General features: G+C 43.3%; 1 protein-coding gene across 1 annotated transcript in view; it reads left to right on the forward strand.

Moving 5' to 3' along the window:
- LOC311275417 (netrin receptor UNC5D-like) overlaps nucleotides 1-14614 on the forward strand; it is a 188949-nt gene that overhangs the window by 158118 nt on the left and 16217 nt on the right. Inside the window, exons 11-15 of the mRNA XM_084383965.1 lie at nucleotides 1145-1294; nucleotides 2506-2718; nucleotides 3500-3584; nucleotides 9092-9263; nucleotides 12192-12422. Of these exons, the coding sequence (XP_084240091.1) occupies nucleotides 1145-1294; nucleotides 2506-2718; nucleotides 3500-3584; nucleotides 9092-9263; nucleotides 12192-12422 (851 nt within the window). The remainder of the gene's footprint in view (nucleotides 1-1144; nucleotides 1295-2505; nucleotides 2719-3499; nucleotides 3585-9091; nucleotides 9264-12191; nucleotides 12423-14614) is intronic.

Here is a 14614-nt window from a genome sequence, read left to right on the forward strand (position 1 = left end):
TGATTTCAAAATTAAAAAATGTAATTTATTAGTGCTTCTGTAGTCCCATGCCTCCCAAACACAGAAACATCCAAGCTCCGGAGCGCGGTGTGTTTTTTTTTTCCCCGCTGATTGAAGCGTATTTTTACAAGGCTGGCATTACGGGTCGCCACGGCAACAGCTCTCAGCAGGGTGCAATAAAGTTCATTTTGATAACACAGCAGTAGGCAGGAGCAGCTTTAATCTTGGTCCCTGTTCCAGTTGATGGGGGGGCGAAACCTTCATAAAAACCCAACATGTCCTCCCCTCCTTATACGTTACAGCCCGCTGTACACCGCTGCAGCATTCGCACAGTGATCATTTATTAATTTCACTTCTTTTTAAGCAGTCACATCCTTGATCATGAGTCACTGCGACAACAGCTCGACAACATTCCCAACAAAATAAATTGGCAATCTACATTTCTTTGCTCATTAGGAGACTCCACGCTGTTTCCTCAGCCGTGTCTTCCATCGTCATGCTCGCTGACACAATGTCAACGAGTCATTTGTCACAAAATTATATCACTTTGCAAAAAAAATTATTTATCTTCTATAATCCTACAACAAATAATACAGTTGTTTGACGCTATAATAACTTTCTCTGTTCTGTGTTTCATGATGGGTAGCACTGTGTGTCTGAGTTTATTACAACGTACAGTATAATCATGACACGACTGCAGCGCCCGTATATCTTCCTGCACCTCCCCAAAGTCGGAACGTAAATATAAAGAAAAAGTTCCCATAATAATCTCTGTTAATAAACATGTAATCTAATTCAGCGGCAGTACTCGAGCCTATTGTCACGGATTTGCTTTAAACCCCTGTGAAATCAAATTAAAGCACTACATCAGTACGCCGTAACCGTTCTTATTTGCCCTTTGTCACTTTTAATTGAGACACTGGCACAGTAAGGTGTATGCTATTCATGTTTCCATGGTGATGATATTATAGCAGTACTCGCAGGTGGATAAAAACTAATCGTCGTGACACACTCTTTTGTTTTTCTTGTCGTTTATAGCGGCAGTCTAGTTTGAAGTGTCGCTCTCCTGAAATGTAATTGTTGCTCAAAGATGTCTAATTGCTGACAGTAATTTGCTTGTTTTTCTTCTGCCTGTTTTTTTCAGCCAACCCTTTGCTTATTAATTCATCCATGCAACCCGATCTGACAGTGTCGCGTACCTACACCAGCCCCATGTGTTTCCAGGACTCCATCGACAAGGAGCTGATGGCCGAGCGCTCGCTGCTCGACCCGTTGCCTGATCTCAAGGTCAAAGGTGAGGAAATGGAAAGTGTTTTGAAAGCCCCTGTCTGAGGTGGTCAGCCACTTTTGAAAAGGCAATAATTACAGAGAAGTGTACAGTTCTGCCGTTGCTGTCAGACGGGTAATCCATCTTGTTTTGAGCCAGTTTCTCTCCTCAAGCAATCTCTGAGAAAGCTGTCATCTGAAGAAAATGGCCATGGAGAATCAACTGGCATCACAAATGGACTGTTCACTAAGCCATGTCCCCTCTTAGTTGGTGCATTTTCGCAGCACTATTAATTCGTGTTAATTTTGGAAACAATGGCTGCTTGATTTCCGACAGAGGTAGAACATCATTTTGCTGGCTGAAATGACAACTGTTGCGTGTAGATTCAGGGTTTCCAGCTGGCTTTGTTATGCTTCCAGCTGATCTTTTTATACTGCGAATTTTTGTAAAAGGCAGAATAAAATACTTGTAAATACAACTGCTACTTTGTTCTATTAAACTCTGTTTGGCTGCTAAGCTTTTGTGTTTTCAAACGGCACAATTCACTTTCGTTGTTACAAGAGAAAAGGCTTTGAGGAAGAGGACGGCGTACAAGCGCAACACTACCCCTGATAACAGTATTTTCTTCTTTAGTAATGTAATTTTTCTACTATCTAGTAAGCGAGATTGCCGGACATGCTACCTTTTTTTCAGCTTGTTAAAGAAGATAAACACCCATTCATCCATTCCTCACGACTCTGCCCTTGAGTTTGGGGTTTTGAAAAGTCAGAATAAAACACTCTTTATATCCAGAGTTACGCTCTGACTTACTACAGCCCCCCTGAACACTGCTTCAGTTTGTGTGGAGAAATCCAAAGTTTGACAGGCTGGCCAAGCCTAGTTTTGGTGCTTAACGAGGATTTGACAACTGCTGTTCGGGGGGAGGTTTGAGAGGAGATATGTCTGTACCTGACAGCACGATAAGAATGGAGCTTATGTGTATGAGGTTTTTGTAATTCATGCTGTGAAACAGTCAATTAGGTTTTGTTCCAGTTTAATAGGTAATTTTAATGATGTGATTATGTAAACTACGTATGTAAGAAGCAGTAAACAAAGGACAGGCTGGGGTGGATGGGTTGCGTCATACACATGACTTTCACATGGTAGACTGGAGCAATATCCCCGTCTTTTCTCTTGCTCGAATACTGACGATCTGAGTTTGTTTGACTGCAACAAAGACCTTTGTATTGCATCTCCAGGGGTGGCAGAGAGGGCAGAGTACCATGTCATGTCCCACCCTCAGACATTTCCAAGGGGTCTGGCTCCCGACTACAGAGCGGTGGGGACGACGCTGGGCAGGAGAGGCAAAAACCTCTTCACTCCGCAAGTCTCTTTGACTCCCAGCAGGCCTCTCCACAAGGCAACTGCGGTGTTTGGTCATGCTGGAGGGAGGCTGGTGGTGCCTAACACAGGTGAGTCTGAAGCGGAGAAATTTCATTGGATGCGTTTCTGTGTGTCCGCTGAAATTCCTTCGACGTAAAGCTAGAAACCAAAGAGAAGTTAGAAATCTGTAGCATGCCGCAATTCGAAACAACGGCACAGTGTTTGACCTTGTCAGTGCTTGGCCTGCATCAAAAATGTGGAAATGACATCGATCGGCGAAGCAACATGAGCTTGAATATATTATTTACTGAAGCGATGAAGTCAGAATGCATGCATGTATTTTTAACCAACTGCTGTGTCCTGACAACCTCTAGATTTCTAAAGTAAATGCATCTTATTTTTACATTTATTTATAAATGTATTAAAAAAATATGATGAACTTAAAGAACTTACTATGTGCTATCAGAAAATGTTGACTAGTGTATGTAATGTAAACCTGTGATGCTCAGTCTACCACATTACTCAGGCAGCTCTTTCCCATGGCCTACATTCATCATCCTGTCCCTTGAGGGGCTTTATCTACTGCAGTGTAAATTGGCAGTAATTGTTTATCATTCAGTAGAATATTGTGTATGTGTGTCTAAGATAAAGACAGTCTGTGTGTGTGTGTGCTCGTGACAAAGACACTGCTGGCAGCATTGATTCACAAGGCCTTGGGGACTTGCTTCAGTCACCTTTTTCTGGGGGCCGTCACCTCTCCGGCTGTCACCTGTAGTAACGACACCCGACAGCCCGGCAGGTGTGTGCGTCTGTGTGCGTGCATGTCTGGCTGTGTGCTGATCAGGTCCTTGCGTACCTCCTTCTCCGCAGGTATCAGTCTGTTGGTGCCTCACGGGGGGATCACAGAAGACACTACCTGGGAGATGTACATGATCATCAACCAGGAGGACAGCAGGTGAGGGACTCTCAGTGAGCCGGCGCAGTCTGCTTCTCAGGCTGCTCTCTTTTAATCTTTCAGCCCGTCGCGCAGCGTCTCTCGTCCCTCTTCCTGCCACGCCGTCTCCGCCTCTCTTTGGAGAACAAACATGCACAAGGATCCTCGCATGTGCTGCACGCATAAACATAAAGCTCTGACGCAGGCATATTCCCACCCAGCATGGGATCCTTGCTCATCTTGCAGCAACTGCAGGGGAGGACATATGTGTCACAAATGCGTTGGCAGCTGTAGACAGATTGCATTACTGCCTTAAGCAACTGTCTCAGTAGAGAAAGACACACTCCATGACTCTGCTAGCCTGTTTTGTGTTTGTAGACATAACTGTGACAATATCTCCCTCCATCATGACTGGTTAGAGTGGTGAAAATTGTGCAGTCATGATGATAGGTGATATTGATTTGGTTTTTAGTTCGCTGCAACGTGATATGCCACAAAGTTTAGATGACTGTTGCCTGCCAGCAGTTTATTTCTGTGACTTTGCCGTCAAGATTTTCACAAAGCTATTACTTGAGGAAAAAAATGGCATGATAGATAAGAAGCGTTTGAAAAGGGAGTCTAATACCTTTGACTTCTTTGCAACAGAGCCTCAAAAGCTACCTGACAGACGGGAGTCAGTTTTTGGACATGTTCGTGATTTATAGCAGACGTTATCAATGTGTCAGCGTATGTGTGAAACCCTGCTAGCAAGATATCACCTTTACAAGATGGCTAACCGCCTGCGCTTCTCAATGAAATTCGATTTCTACATCCGAGGGAGAATCAAAAGTGACATTTACGGACATCTGAAATTCAACCGTCATCTCGCTCCACCTCAACCCTCCCCCCGTCAGGTCCCTAGGGTCATCTGGTGAGAGATACAGATCAGAGGTCACTGTATAGGTTATGGCTCACAGCTCAGTAAGAGGGCTGGTTATACCCTCCCCTACCCAAACTCTCCCCCAATTCAGCCAAGCTGCTGCCCTCCAGCCTCCTGCTTTGCTCTGATAAGCCTGATGCTGTTTACTTCTCTGGCTGTCGTTTAAGAAGCTGCAGGAGCCGTGCACCGCTGAGCTGTCAGTCAAAGCCTATCTTCTGACAGCCGCAGAGTCCACGAGAGAAATTGGATCCTTTCTTCCCATTCAAACCTCGGCCATCTACATAAGACGATGCTTTCCCCTGCAAAGAATGGGAATCGATCAGCTCTGGCTCGGTTTCAGGTGTTCGCAAGAGCTTTCCGTTCATCCTCCGGGCTTTACGAGGTTGTTTTGTATGCGATCTTCTCCGGCTCAGCAGGGGACAGTGGGTAGTCCAAGGGCAGAATCAGAGTGTGTGACAAGATATGGCCGGTATGATGCGACTCACACATGTTTGAGTTGAGCAGCATCATCCTCATTTTTAAGCATATTTTGGAGGCAACTATTACTCAGTGGTGTCAGTCACACCTGCCTCAAAATAGGCTTCTTTTGGTTTTGATTTTGGCCGGCGGTTGTTCTTTGATGTCTTCTTACATGTGCTGTGTTGTGTGTGCACACACACTGAGTTGTCCAACTTTATCAAGCACCAATACTTTACTAAGCCTCTTCTTAAATTTTACCTCAAACCTGCCTTCATTTATCTTTGCTGCTTCAGGGGCCGTTGCACAAGCTGTAAACCCAACGCCGCCTTATGATCACCTCATCGAGATGTTTGTGGCTAATGTGTAAGCAAGCGACTGCTGATTTACACATCAGCACACACACAGCAACATTAGCATTATTGGAGTCGCATCACTGGCCACTTAACAAATGTTCATCTCTACTTACTCCTGAGGGAAATGGCTTAAGCTGCTAAATGCTCCACTATGTTCCCCAGCCAGTCACAGATTGTCCCTGTCTGCTGTTTGTTGCTGTGCAGGTGGCGAGCAGTCGGCTTTTTCAGAGCTTTTCTGCTGAAAAACAGTTGAGAATGAGACTGACGAGAGCAACGAGAGTGAGAATGAAACAAAACAGTTCAGCTTAGTTGTGTACAATCCAAAGAATTAATAGGAATTCAATAAGAACGACAGGTATCTGCAGGAGTGGGTGTTAATTCTCCCGATGGGTCACTCACTATCAGTGACACCTGTTTTATTATGCATAGTCAACACCCAGTGCAGCATTAAAGATGTGATATAGAACATTTCTGCATTAAAACATCAATAAAAACGACCAGACCTTGTGTTATGCTAATGCTTACATACAGAGAATTAAAATTAGAAATTAAAATTTAAAAAAAATTTAAAATTTCATTCAAGGTAACGGTACATTTCAAACATTACCTGGTCCATGAACATTTCTGCCTGAGTCACGTAGATAGATTTTCATCTGCACTGTCGTTTTTTTTTTTTGTTTGTTTTTTTTTACCCATGAAAACAACAACTCCCATGATACCACACTACATCACAATTTCATCAAACTATGTCCTTGTTCTCATTGTTTTGACAAAGAGACCTCTAGTGGCAGAAACCCCATACAATTTTAAGTTTAAGTAACTAAAGTTGTAAAAACATATTTTGTTGTTTGACAAAACCATATTATGTGTGTGTACGCTTCAGTGAAGCTAATAAATGCATCTATTGAGCAAAATATTAAAGGTGAACTGACATCAAGTCTCCTGGGGACTAGATGTGTGGCTCCAGAGGGAGTTGCACAAAATCTGATTAACTTCCTCAAGTACTCTATTTATTTGCTACCTGCCTAGCATACCATGCTAACAGCTGCTGCAGACTTGAGTGATGTTAAATATTAACATTTGGCAAGTAAGTAATAAATTCAAGGGCTGACAAAATCACTGAAGCTGTTCATTGTGTCTGTGGGTCACATCCCGATTAACAGAAACACTGTTTGATTGAAGAGGATTTTTTCTGTGAGAGCCCCAAATTTAAATTTCATTCACCTCCACTGACATTGACATTTGACTGCGTGGCCAGACCCCACAAGACTTTTGTTCTGTGGTTTGCTCCAAGTCACTCCAGCTCAAACGTGCAGCTCTACAGCTGTAATTGTGTTACAGTATATAACCTCTACAAGTAGGGGCCTGTCAATCAGAACAAACACCATGTTGTGAAGTAGCATGGGATCATGGGAGTTGCTGTCTTCATTGTTAGGAAAAAAAAAACACCAGTGCCAGCAAATAGAAATCAATCTCAGGCAGGGATGTTCACAGACGAGGTCACGAACTAGAGTTTTATTCACGATCCGTTTAGTCACGATCGCCAGCTTCCCTCCTCGCCCTCTGACATTTGATCTGTTGTTTCCCCTGGTAGTTATAGTGACAGGCAACCAAATAAAAAGCAGTGTTACCTTGAATAAAATTACAGATTTTTCTCTGGGTTTGAACATTATTGGAAACATTTTGAATAATTTAAGTGCACAACTCGACAAAATAAATAACCAAGATCCAGAGACTTTGATGCAGAAACGTCACATGTTGTATTACTGAGAGAGGTTAAAAAACAGGCTGTCAAACACTAATGAGGTGTTTTTCAAATGTTATTATAATTGTGGTCTGAGGAAAAGAAAAAAAAATATGAGTGTCTAATGGATGCTGTTGTCTGGAGGAGTGAAAGAGGTGTGCTGTGTTCACTAACTAATAACCGCAATCTACTATCCACAGTTAAACCATCATCCTGGAGTGAAATCTCTTTTGTTCTCACAACCACAATCAGAGATGCTAAATAACCATCTTTAATCTTTGCTCACAGGCAATCTGGCTAATTACCATAGTCTCAGCAGCAGGTAACCTTGGTTTCCTCTGAGCCCGGGGCTGATTAGCACAAGAGTGCAGCTGCAGGGCCACTGTGCTGTCTGGAAACATTATTCTTATTTTTAGACAGCGGATCAGAACCTCTTTTAATTTTTTAGTGTTGATTGGTAACATGGCATAATGAAGGAAAGTTTCACAGAACACTCGGCACCAGAAACTGTTAAACCAACAGCAGACAAACAACCTCAGCGCGTGCACACATCCGCTCGCATATCACACCTCACCTTTCCACCTCCGCCTCATACATAAAACAGCTATCACGCAGCTCGCGGGAAACTTTTGCAGCGGTGGAAAATACCAGAAGATTCCTGCTCCAGCAGAAGTGCCGTTCCTTAATGTGAAGATTTAAAAAAATAATTCTAGTTGTTGCTGACAACCTCTCAGGTAAAATGAGGAGAGTACCCCCATTTTCACAGCCAGTAGCTGCGTCCCAACTCGATGCTGAAATACTACTAGACTACACCATGTGCTACAGTAACTGTCTCAGCTGAACGATTAGGTGATCAATGAAATAGCTGTTCAAAAGCAGCTCCACCAGTTGCACTCATTAAGATGTTTACAGGTCTTTGGGAGTACTGAAAGAATAAAGATAACAATAATTGTTACTTCAAACCCTATTAGCACACTGTTTTTGCATTTAAGAAATCAATGTACTCATCGACGTACTTACATTATGTACCAACAGGGAGTAAAATCAGCAGCAGTCCAATGCTGGTTAAATATGCTGGTTGGTAAATCTGCTTCACTTATCAGCCTAAAAAACAATGGCTGGTACCATCTGAAGGTGTTGATTGATTCAGTCAACTGCAACTTTTGAATGCCTCTGCGGCCTTGTTGATTTTGTCGCTTCTCCAGCGTGAACAAACTACATAATGGAAACCGGTTTGGCGTATGCAGCATCAAGTGGAGGGGGAGCTGTTGACTTGTGTTATGCATATATGGAGTGTTGTGGTAAAGTGTTTGTGTGTGTTTATGAGGTGTAACCTATAAAAATGACACTCCCCATGTCTAGCTGACTCTCACTCAGTCGGTGTTTCCTATATTTGCATGCATAAACACATGTGGCTCCGTGCACACTTCACACATTTGTGATGCATCTGTGCCTGCGTGTCAGGGGTTTGTCCCTCGCCGCGGCTGTATTAATGATGCTGAGAAATATCCATGCTGCTCCAGTGACAACAGCACCAATATTGTGTCCTGTATATGTGAGGTGTCCAGCCGGGCCAACTGCATGACTGATGGTGGTCCCATTGATTGCTCTCAGTCTTCAGGGCTTCCAGCCAAGATTGGGCCCCTGGCCAAGAGCAGCTTGGCCCAGCTAATCTGTCACCAGGCTGGCCAGAGCAGGCTTCATAAGCTCCATCGACCCACGAAGCTTACACGCTGTGTGCTAAAGCCTGTCCTCCCCAGCCCCACTGTCCATTAGTCTTGGTGCTTTAATCTTCCTCTATCTGTGTGTCTGTGTGTCAGCTAGTCAGGGATTGATTCATTATGAGTGTCCAAGGATTGGAGTTCACTTTGTTCATAAGCAAGGGGTCACACTCTGCTATCTGAATACGTGCTTAAGCAGTGATTCATTAGTAGTTCATGTCTTCATTTTCATACTGTCTTAAAACTCAGAGAAGAATGACTCAGTGTTATCATAAATGTCCTTGATGTGATTCAATTCGTTGCTTTAATATGTGCGTTTACTGTTTTTGCAGCACTGTGTCCGAGGAGGAGGCGGAGATCTTTTTGAGTCCTGCAGTCACGTACGGCCCACCAGGCCTTGACCTGTCCTGTCCCATAGCCATGACCGTAGCCCACTGCGCGGAGGTTGCTGCTGATAATTGGACCATTCGGCTAAAGAGGCAAACGCAGGACAACAAGTGGGAGGTGAGCCGTTATTTTTAAAACTTCAGCTGTAATTACCAGCACTCTGCTGCTGCATCGACGCAGAATCTTAACGAGAGCAAACACACGGATTTCAGCAGAATATCAATACGAGCTGATAAAACATGCTACATCTACTTTGATGAAAATTTTCATCCTGCAGTGCGGCCATGCAAGCACAGAGCCGATTTCAGGGTTGCCAGCTCAGATTCGTCATTCTGCATAAAATTCAGCTTTTCAAGCTCTACCTCATGCTGTCGTACATCCAAAGGAAATGTCAGACCGAATGCAAATGACGGCTATTAGTCATTGACACGTTTATTTCCTTTGTCACTTTAATGATAATGGTATTTTATAAAGCGTTACTCTTTGGTGATTCTGTGAAATCAGCTGTACGGCTGTTCATAAAATTTGAACAGAAGCACAGTTTGAATTAAAAGGAGAGAAAACACGGTTGTGTTTGTTTACACTGCACACGGCATCTGTTTGTCTGTTTGTGTTTGTTATTTATCAAAAGGCAAATCTGTTTCTGACATATAAAACTGTCTGATATGGTTTTCGTCATGTCACTGTGATAACACAAGGTGCAGTGTGTCCTAACAGGAACACTTGCAGATAAAAGTTGTTAATAAAGAAATATGTGAATATGAATCATGTCCATTATCATATTGAGGTCAGTATGACTGAATTACATGGGGGCATTAGTGGTCCGGCCCCTCTTCCTAGGAGCAGAGAGTTCGTCCTCCTCAAATATCATTGTAAATGCATAAGGTTAAATAATATCATAATACGCATTAATAGCACAAAACAATGTCTCAACTTCCCATTAAACATATACAGTTTTGTCCCGAGGTCTCGTCAAAAACACAGGGTTTTGTTGCAACAAATACATGTTGAAACACCACGTTCATCAATCATTGGCCTGGCAGCCTTCTCGCCTTTACCTCCACCACCATCCTCTCCACCTCCAGATATGAAAGTCGGGTCATAAACATGTAATGTGAGCGTGATATGACGTGTTTTGTTTTTCTCTGAGTATGAATGGACTTGGACGGTGAAGTAGGAGTCACCTTAAGTTCAGCCGTTAAAATTGAGATGGAAAAGATTTGCATATTCATATTTTCTGACATTTTTAATCAGAGAGAAGGAAGGTGCCATTTTCAGGACTTTAGTGTGGAAATATGTCAAACACACACACATTTTTAAGTGTGCCTGAAAAACGTGTGGAGATCTTTTAATAAAATAAAAAAAACTTCTAAAATTTTAATGTTCCCATTCCAGTGTGATGCCTCAGCATGCGGTCAAAAACAAATAAAACCTGAGTGTTGCTTTTTAAAAGATTCAAGACTTTATTGCCATAAATATAGTAAAGTGCTCCGGCTGTGATTGCTGCTGTGAGATCTCCTTCTCACACCTCGCTCTTTCACTAAAATAACACCTCTGAAAAGTCCTTCAACTCTTTGCCCTGCTCACCCACTTCACAGTCTCACGGAGACTTGTTCAGACATCCGACTTCAATCCAAACAGCCCCTGTCCATTCTTTCGTGCCGTGTCGGCAGAGTAGACATTTCTTAGATGCTCTTTTAATGTTTAACTAACCTCATCAAAAAGCTTCGGGGACCTTATCCAGGCAGAGTGACCCCCCGAGCCGCCGAGTTGGCGTGACCTTGGAGTGCCTGTGGCTCCGTCCCTGCCTGGTCTTTTCACTCCGTGTGACATTTACACAGATGTAATTTGCCAGCAGCCGTGTTGCACAAAAGGGAGCTATCAAAAGAACCATCACTGATAGGAGCTATATGCCATCGGAAAGGAGAGAATAAGAGAGTGAGTCGGAGAAGGAGGAGGACGCAGACAGGAAGACGTAGACGGGTTCAGAGAAAGAAGAGGAGATATTCTCTAGGAAAATGTAACGCGGTGACCCGTCTCTGTCACTGTGAAATAATGAGCCCTTTATCTTAGGAAGGATGCTCACTCAAACCCTAATCTCTGGAATTAGTGATATAATAGGAGATGGAGGTCTTTCTCCCCCTCCGTCTTCCTCTCTCGCTCCGTCTGCCTCTCAGTGCCATTCCCATTAAAGCTTGCACTTTTGTACCGCAGGAGTTCGACTCCATCATTTCTCCCCGGCTGCCTGGCGGGGATGAGCTATGTCGTGGAGATCCTTCACGTCCGCCGCAGTGCTAATGGGGCAGGTTTGGGAATCTGTGGGCCACTAAATTACCTCGCGTTGCCTGATGTGCCTCGGCCAGGCCATATGCAGAGGGGACCTGTGGGTCACCGTTATGTTTCAAAGGTGATTTAGGGTGGATTGAGCACAAGATGACGAGCGATTGGCCATCAGATACAACTGCACCCCGCTAATCCGTTTTGTCAGCGATACTGTATCCCCATCTGTTTTGTGAGCTGTGTGATTATTCATTTGGCCCTCGTTCAGGTTTGCACAGATCCTGATCCTGAGTCTGTGTCTGAGGGGAAAGTTTCCAGTTTACTGTCTGTGAGGTGTCTTAATAAAATCCTTAATAGCGTACGGTCGCCTCTCACATTTAAAATGCTGGAGTTATGCCTCTCATGGCTTGTTACATAACTCTGTTTTCTCTTTCAGCCTATTTTGCAGGTAATAAGCTAATAAATAATAGATAGAATAGTAAAGCAGCATTACTCAGACAGCACCGGGCTGAGCAGTGTTCGGCTTTCAGTTTGATGGTAAAGTTAAAGCCTCTTTCTCCCTCTGCAAACAAAGTCTTGGCAGTAATTGATTTGTTAATAATCATGATTCAGCGTGCTCAGCTCCACTGTGTAATGTTGCGTGCTGAATCCTCAAAACCAAGAATAATCAGAAAGACAGCCGTTTAGTTTTGAGCTGTGATGATTAACCCCGAACTGAACTTAATGCACCTGAACTAAATCTCTTCTGTGTCCTCCCCTTCAAAGGAAGTGATGTCAGTGGACGAGGAGAGCACGTCCTGCTACTGTCTGCTGGAGGCCCAGAGGTGCCACGTGCTGTTGGAGCATCCAGGCCGCTACGCCCTGGTGGGGGAGCCGCTGAACCAGGAGGCAGCCAAGCGGCTGAGGCTGGCTGTGTTTGGTAGTCCGGATACCAGCAACTCTCTGGGCTTCACCCTCAGGGTCTACTGTGTGGACGACACGCCCCATGCATTTCAGGTACGAGGGAAGAGGAAGGAAACGATCTGTTTCCACTTTGTCAAAGAAGAGAGGTCGAGACAGAAACTCACTTCTTATCATACTGAGAGAAGTTTTCTTTGAGAAAATGAATAATGGATATCCTGGTTATATCCATGTCCCTGATCCTCAGAAACTGCCTCATCTGTGTGGAGAGAAAAGTTGTGTAGTGCTGCATAATATGACTACAGTCTAAAAACTAAAAGAGCTAAACTCAAAGAAACACGCTCTCGCTTACTGTTTCTCAGGGATTAAGTTTGATTATCTATTAATTTAAGTAAGTCATAGTTATTCAATGATGTGTGATTTAGCTTTGATAATAATGTAAGTTGAACATTAATGCCAATAAAGCTTAGTTTGAATTTGAAAAACAAGGACTGAATTAATAAATTGTAGATTTATGGTTAATTAAACTTTAGTTAATAGTTATTTCACAATGAAATATTTTATAAACCATGTGTTAAGCAATTGTTTGTTTTAAAGTTGCAACTGATGTTCATAATACTTTGTAAATGGTTCGTAAATACTGTAAAGTTAATTTATAAACACTATTGACTTTTCACCAGCTGTCCATGATGACAATACCCCTTCACAGCTGTAACAAATTACTAATTTAAATAATCTTATCAGAAAAATTTGCACTGAAACATAAATGACGACGTAAAATGACCGAAACCATCTTGAGAAAAAATGTATTTTGTACTAGCGTGGAGGGAGGTGGCAGGTTTTATGAACCATACTGCAGCCAGCCACCAGGGGGCAAACAAGATGTTTTGACATGTCGTCCATTTATATTTTATAAATGTTATTTTATTTATATTTATATACAGTCAGTGGCTGTCACCACTACGTTATGCTAACATTTGCTAATTAGTATAAAGCCATGCTGATGCTGATGGGAACTCCATTCATTTTGTGAGAATTTGGTCAGAAACCAAATAGTTTGATTAAGTCAAATTGGGGGTGGAAAAAAAAGCCTGATGGTGTAAGATTAAAAACTTAAGAGCTCGTCAATATTACTACGATTCATCCTGAACTGTAAATGATGTCTGTACCGTATCCATCCAGTTAAGTCCTGACGTCTTCATCAAAACCACAGACGTCAGTGTGTCTGTTGTCACCAGCGTATGCTAACTTTCTGACTTTCCCCTGAAGGAACCAGTAGCTACTCATACTGTAGTGCAGGGACATATTATAGTTGTTGACATTGCTTGTAGTGGAAAAAAATAAGCAAGTTCCAGTACTCTCCTTTCTCACATGTTGCCGTTCGAAAGCAGCCCACAGAGCCGCCATCAGGACTGTCAGCCTGGCCATCAGGAGCACCAGGATTTCCCCCCAACGTTCCCGATGGCCAGTCCGACTCTGTTGACGCGTGTGCTACTTTTGGATGGTCGACGAAGTACTTCAAGCGTGGAGAGAGAAAAGCTGGCAGGCAAAAAACAGAAATGTCAGCGACCAGCGGTGCCCTCCACCTGAGCAGAGTACCGGCAACTCGTGAGAAGTGCTGGTGTGCAGGAAAAAGTCACTGAAGGGCAAAGAGTAAAATGTAGAAGCGCTGGTATGGTGAACTCGTGAGCACCTGCCCACTTCATGCACTGGTTGTTGAGATACTTCAGTCTGAAAGTGGTGGACAGAACGCTCGAAAGGCCAACAGGCTTACATTGCCGTCCGTACAGCCTCCAAGAGAATTGGAAAATATAATATGATATAAGAGATTTTAATTGCTCGGGCTTGGTGGTGCGGCTGGTGGTTCAGCCTGGAAGAACTGAGGTTTTTTTTTTTGTGCTCCACTGAAGATCTCTGCCTTGTTCGGTAACATTGCCACTGGGAGATGCTTGATGACTAGGAGACAAAGAGGGACTTTTAATTACAAAGACAACAGATGCTCCAAGGTTGCTTCTCTGCCCTTTCTTTGCGTAATTCAATTTGCTCTCTGTTAATTAAATGTGTTTCAGCATTGCATTCCACATGACAAGTGTTTGAACGCGTTGAAAACGAGACCACATTCTCAGATTGCGGCGCTGGCTCGTCAATGTGCTCTTGAATGGCTCTTTGTGAAAAGTTTGCCCTTGTCCTTGCGGTGTGTGGGCTCACTCAAAAAACACAAACACACACCTCTATTTGTTCAAGCGCTCTGCAGCCAAAAACGACTTTTTTGTGCAACGGTAATTCGT

This window comes from Pagrus pagrus (assembly GCF_965226575.1).
Source record: "Pagrus pagrus genome assembly, chromosome: 19".
Lineage (NCBI taxonomy): Eukaryota > Metazoa > Chordata > Actinopteri > Spariformes > Sparidae > Pagrus > Pagrus pagrus.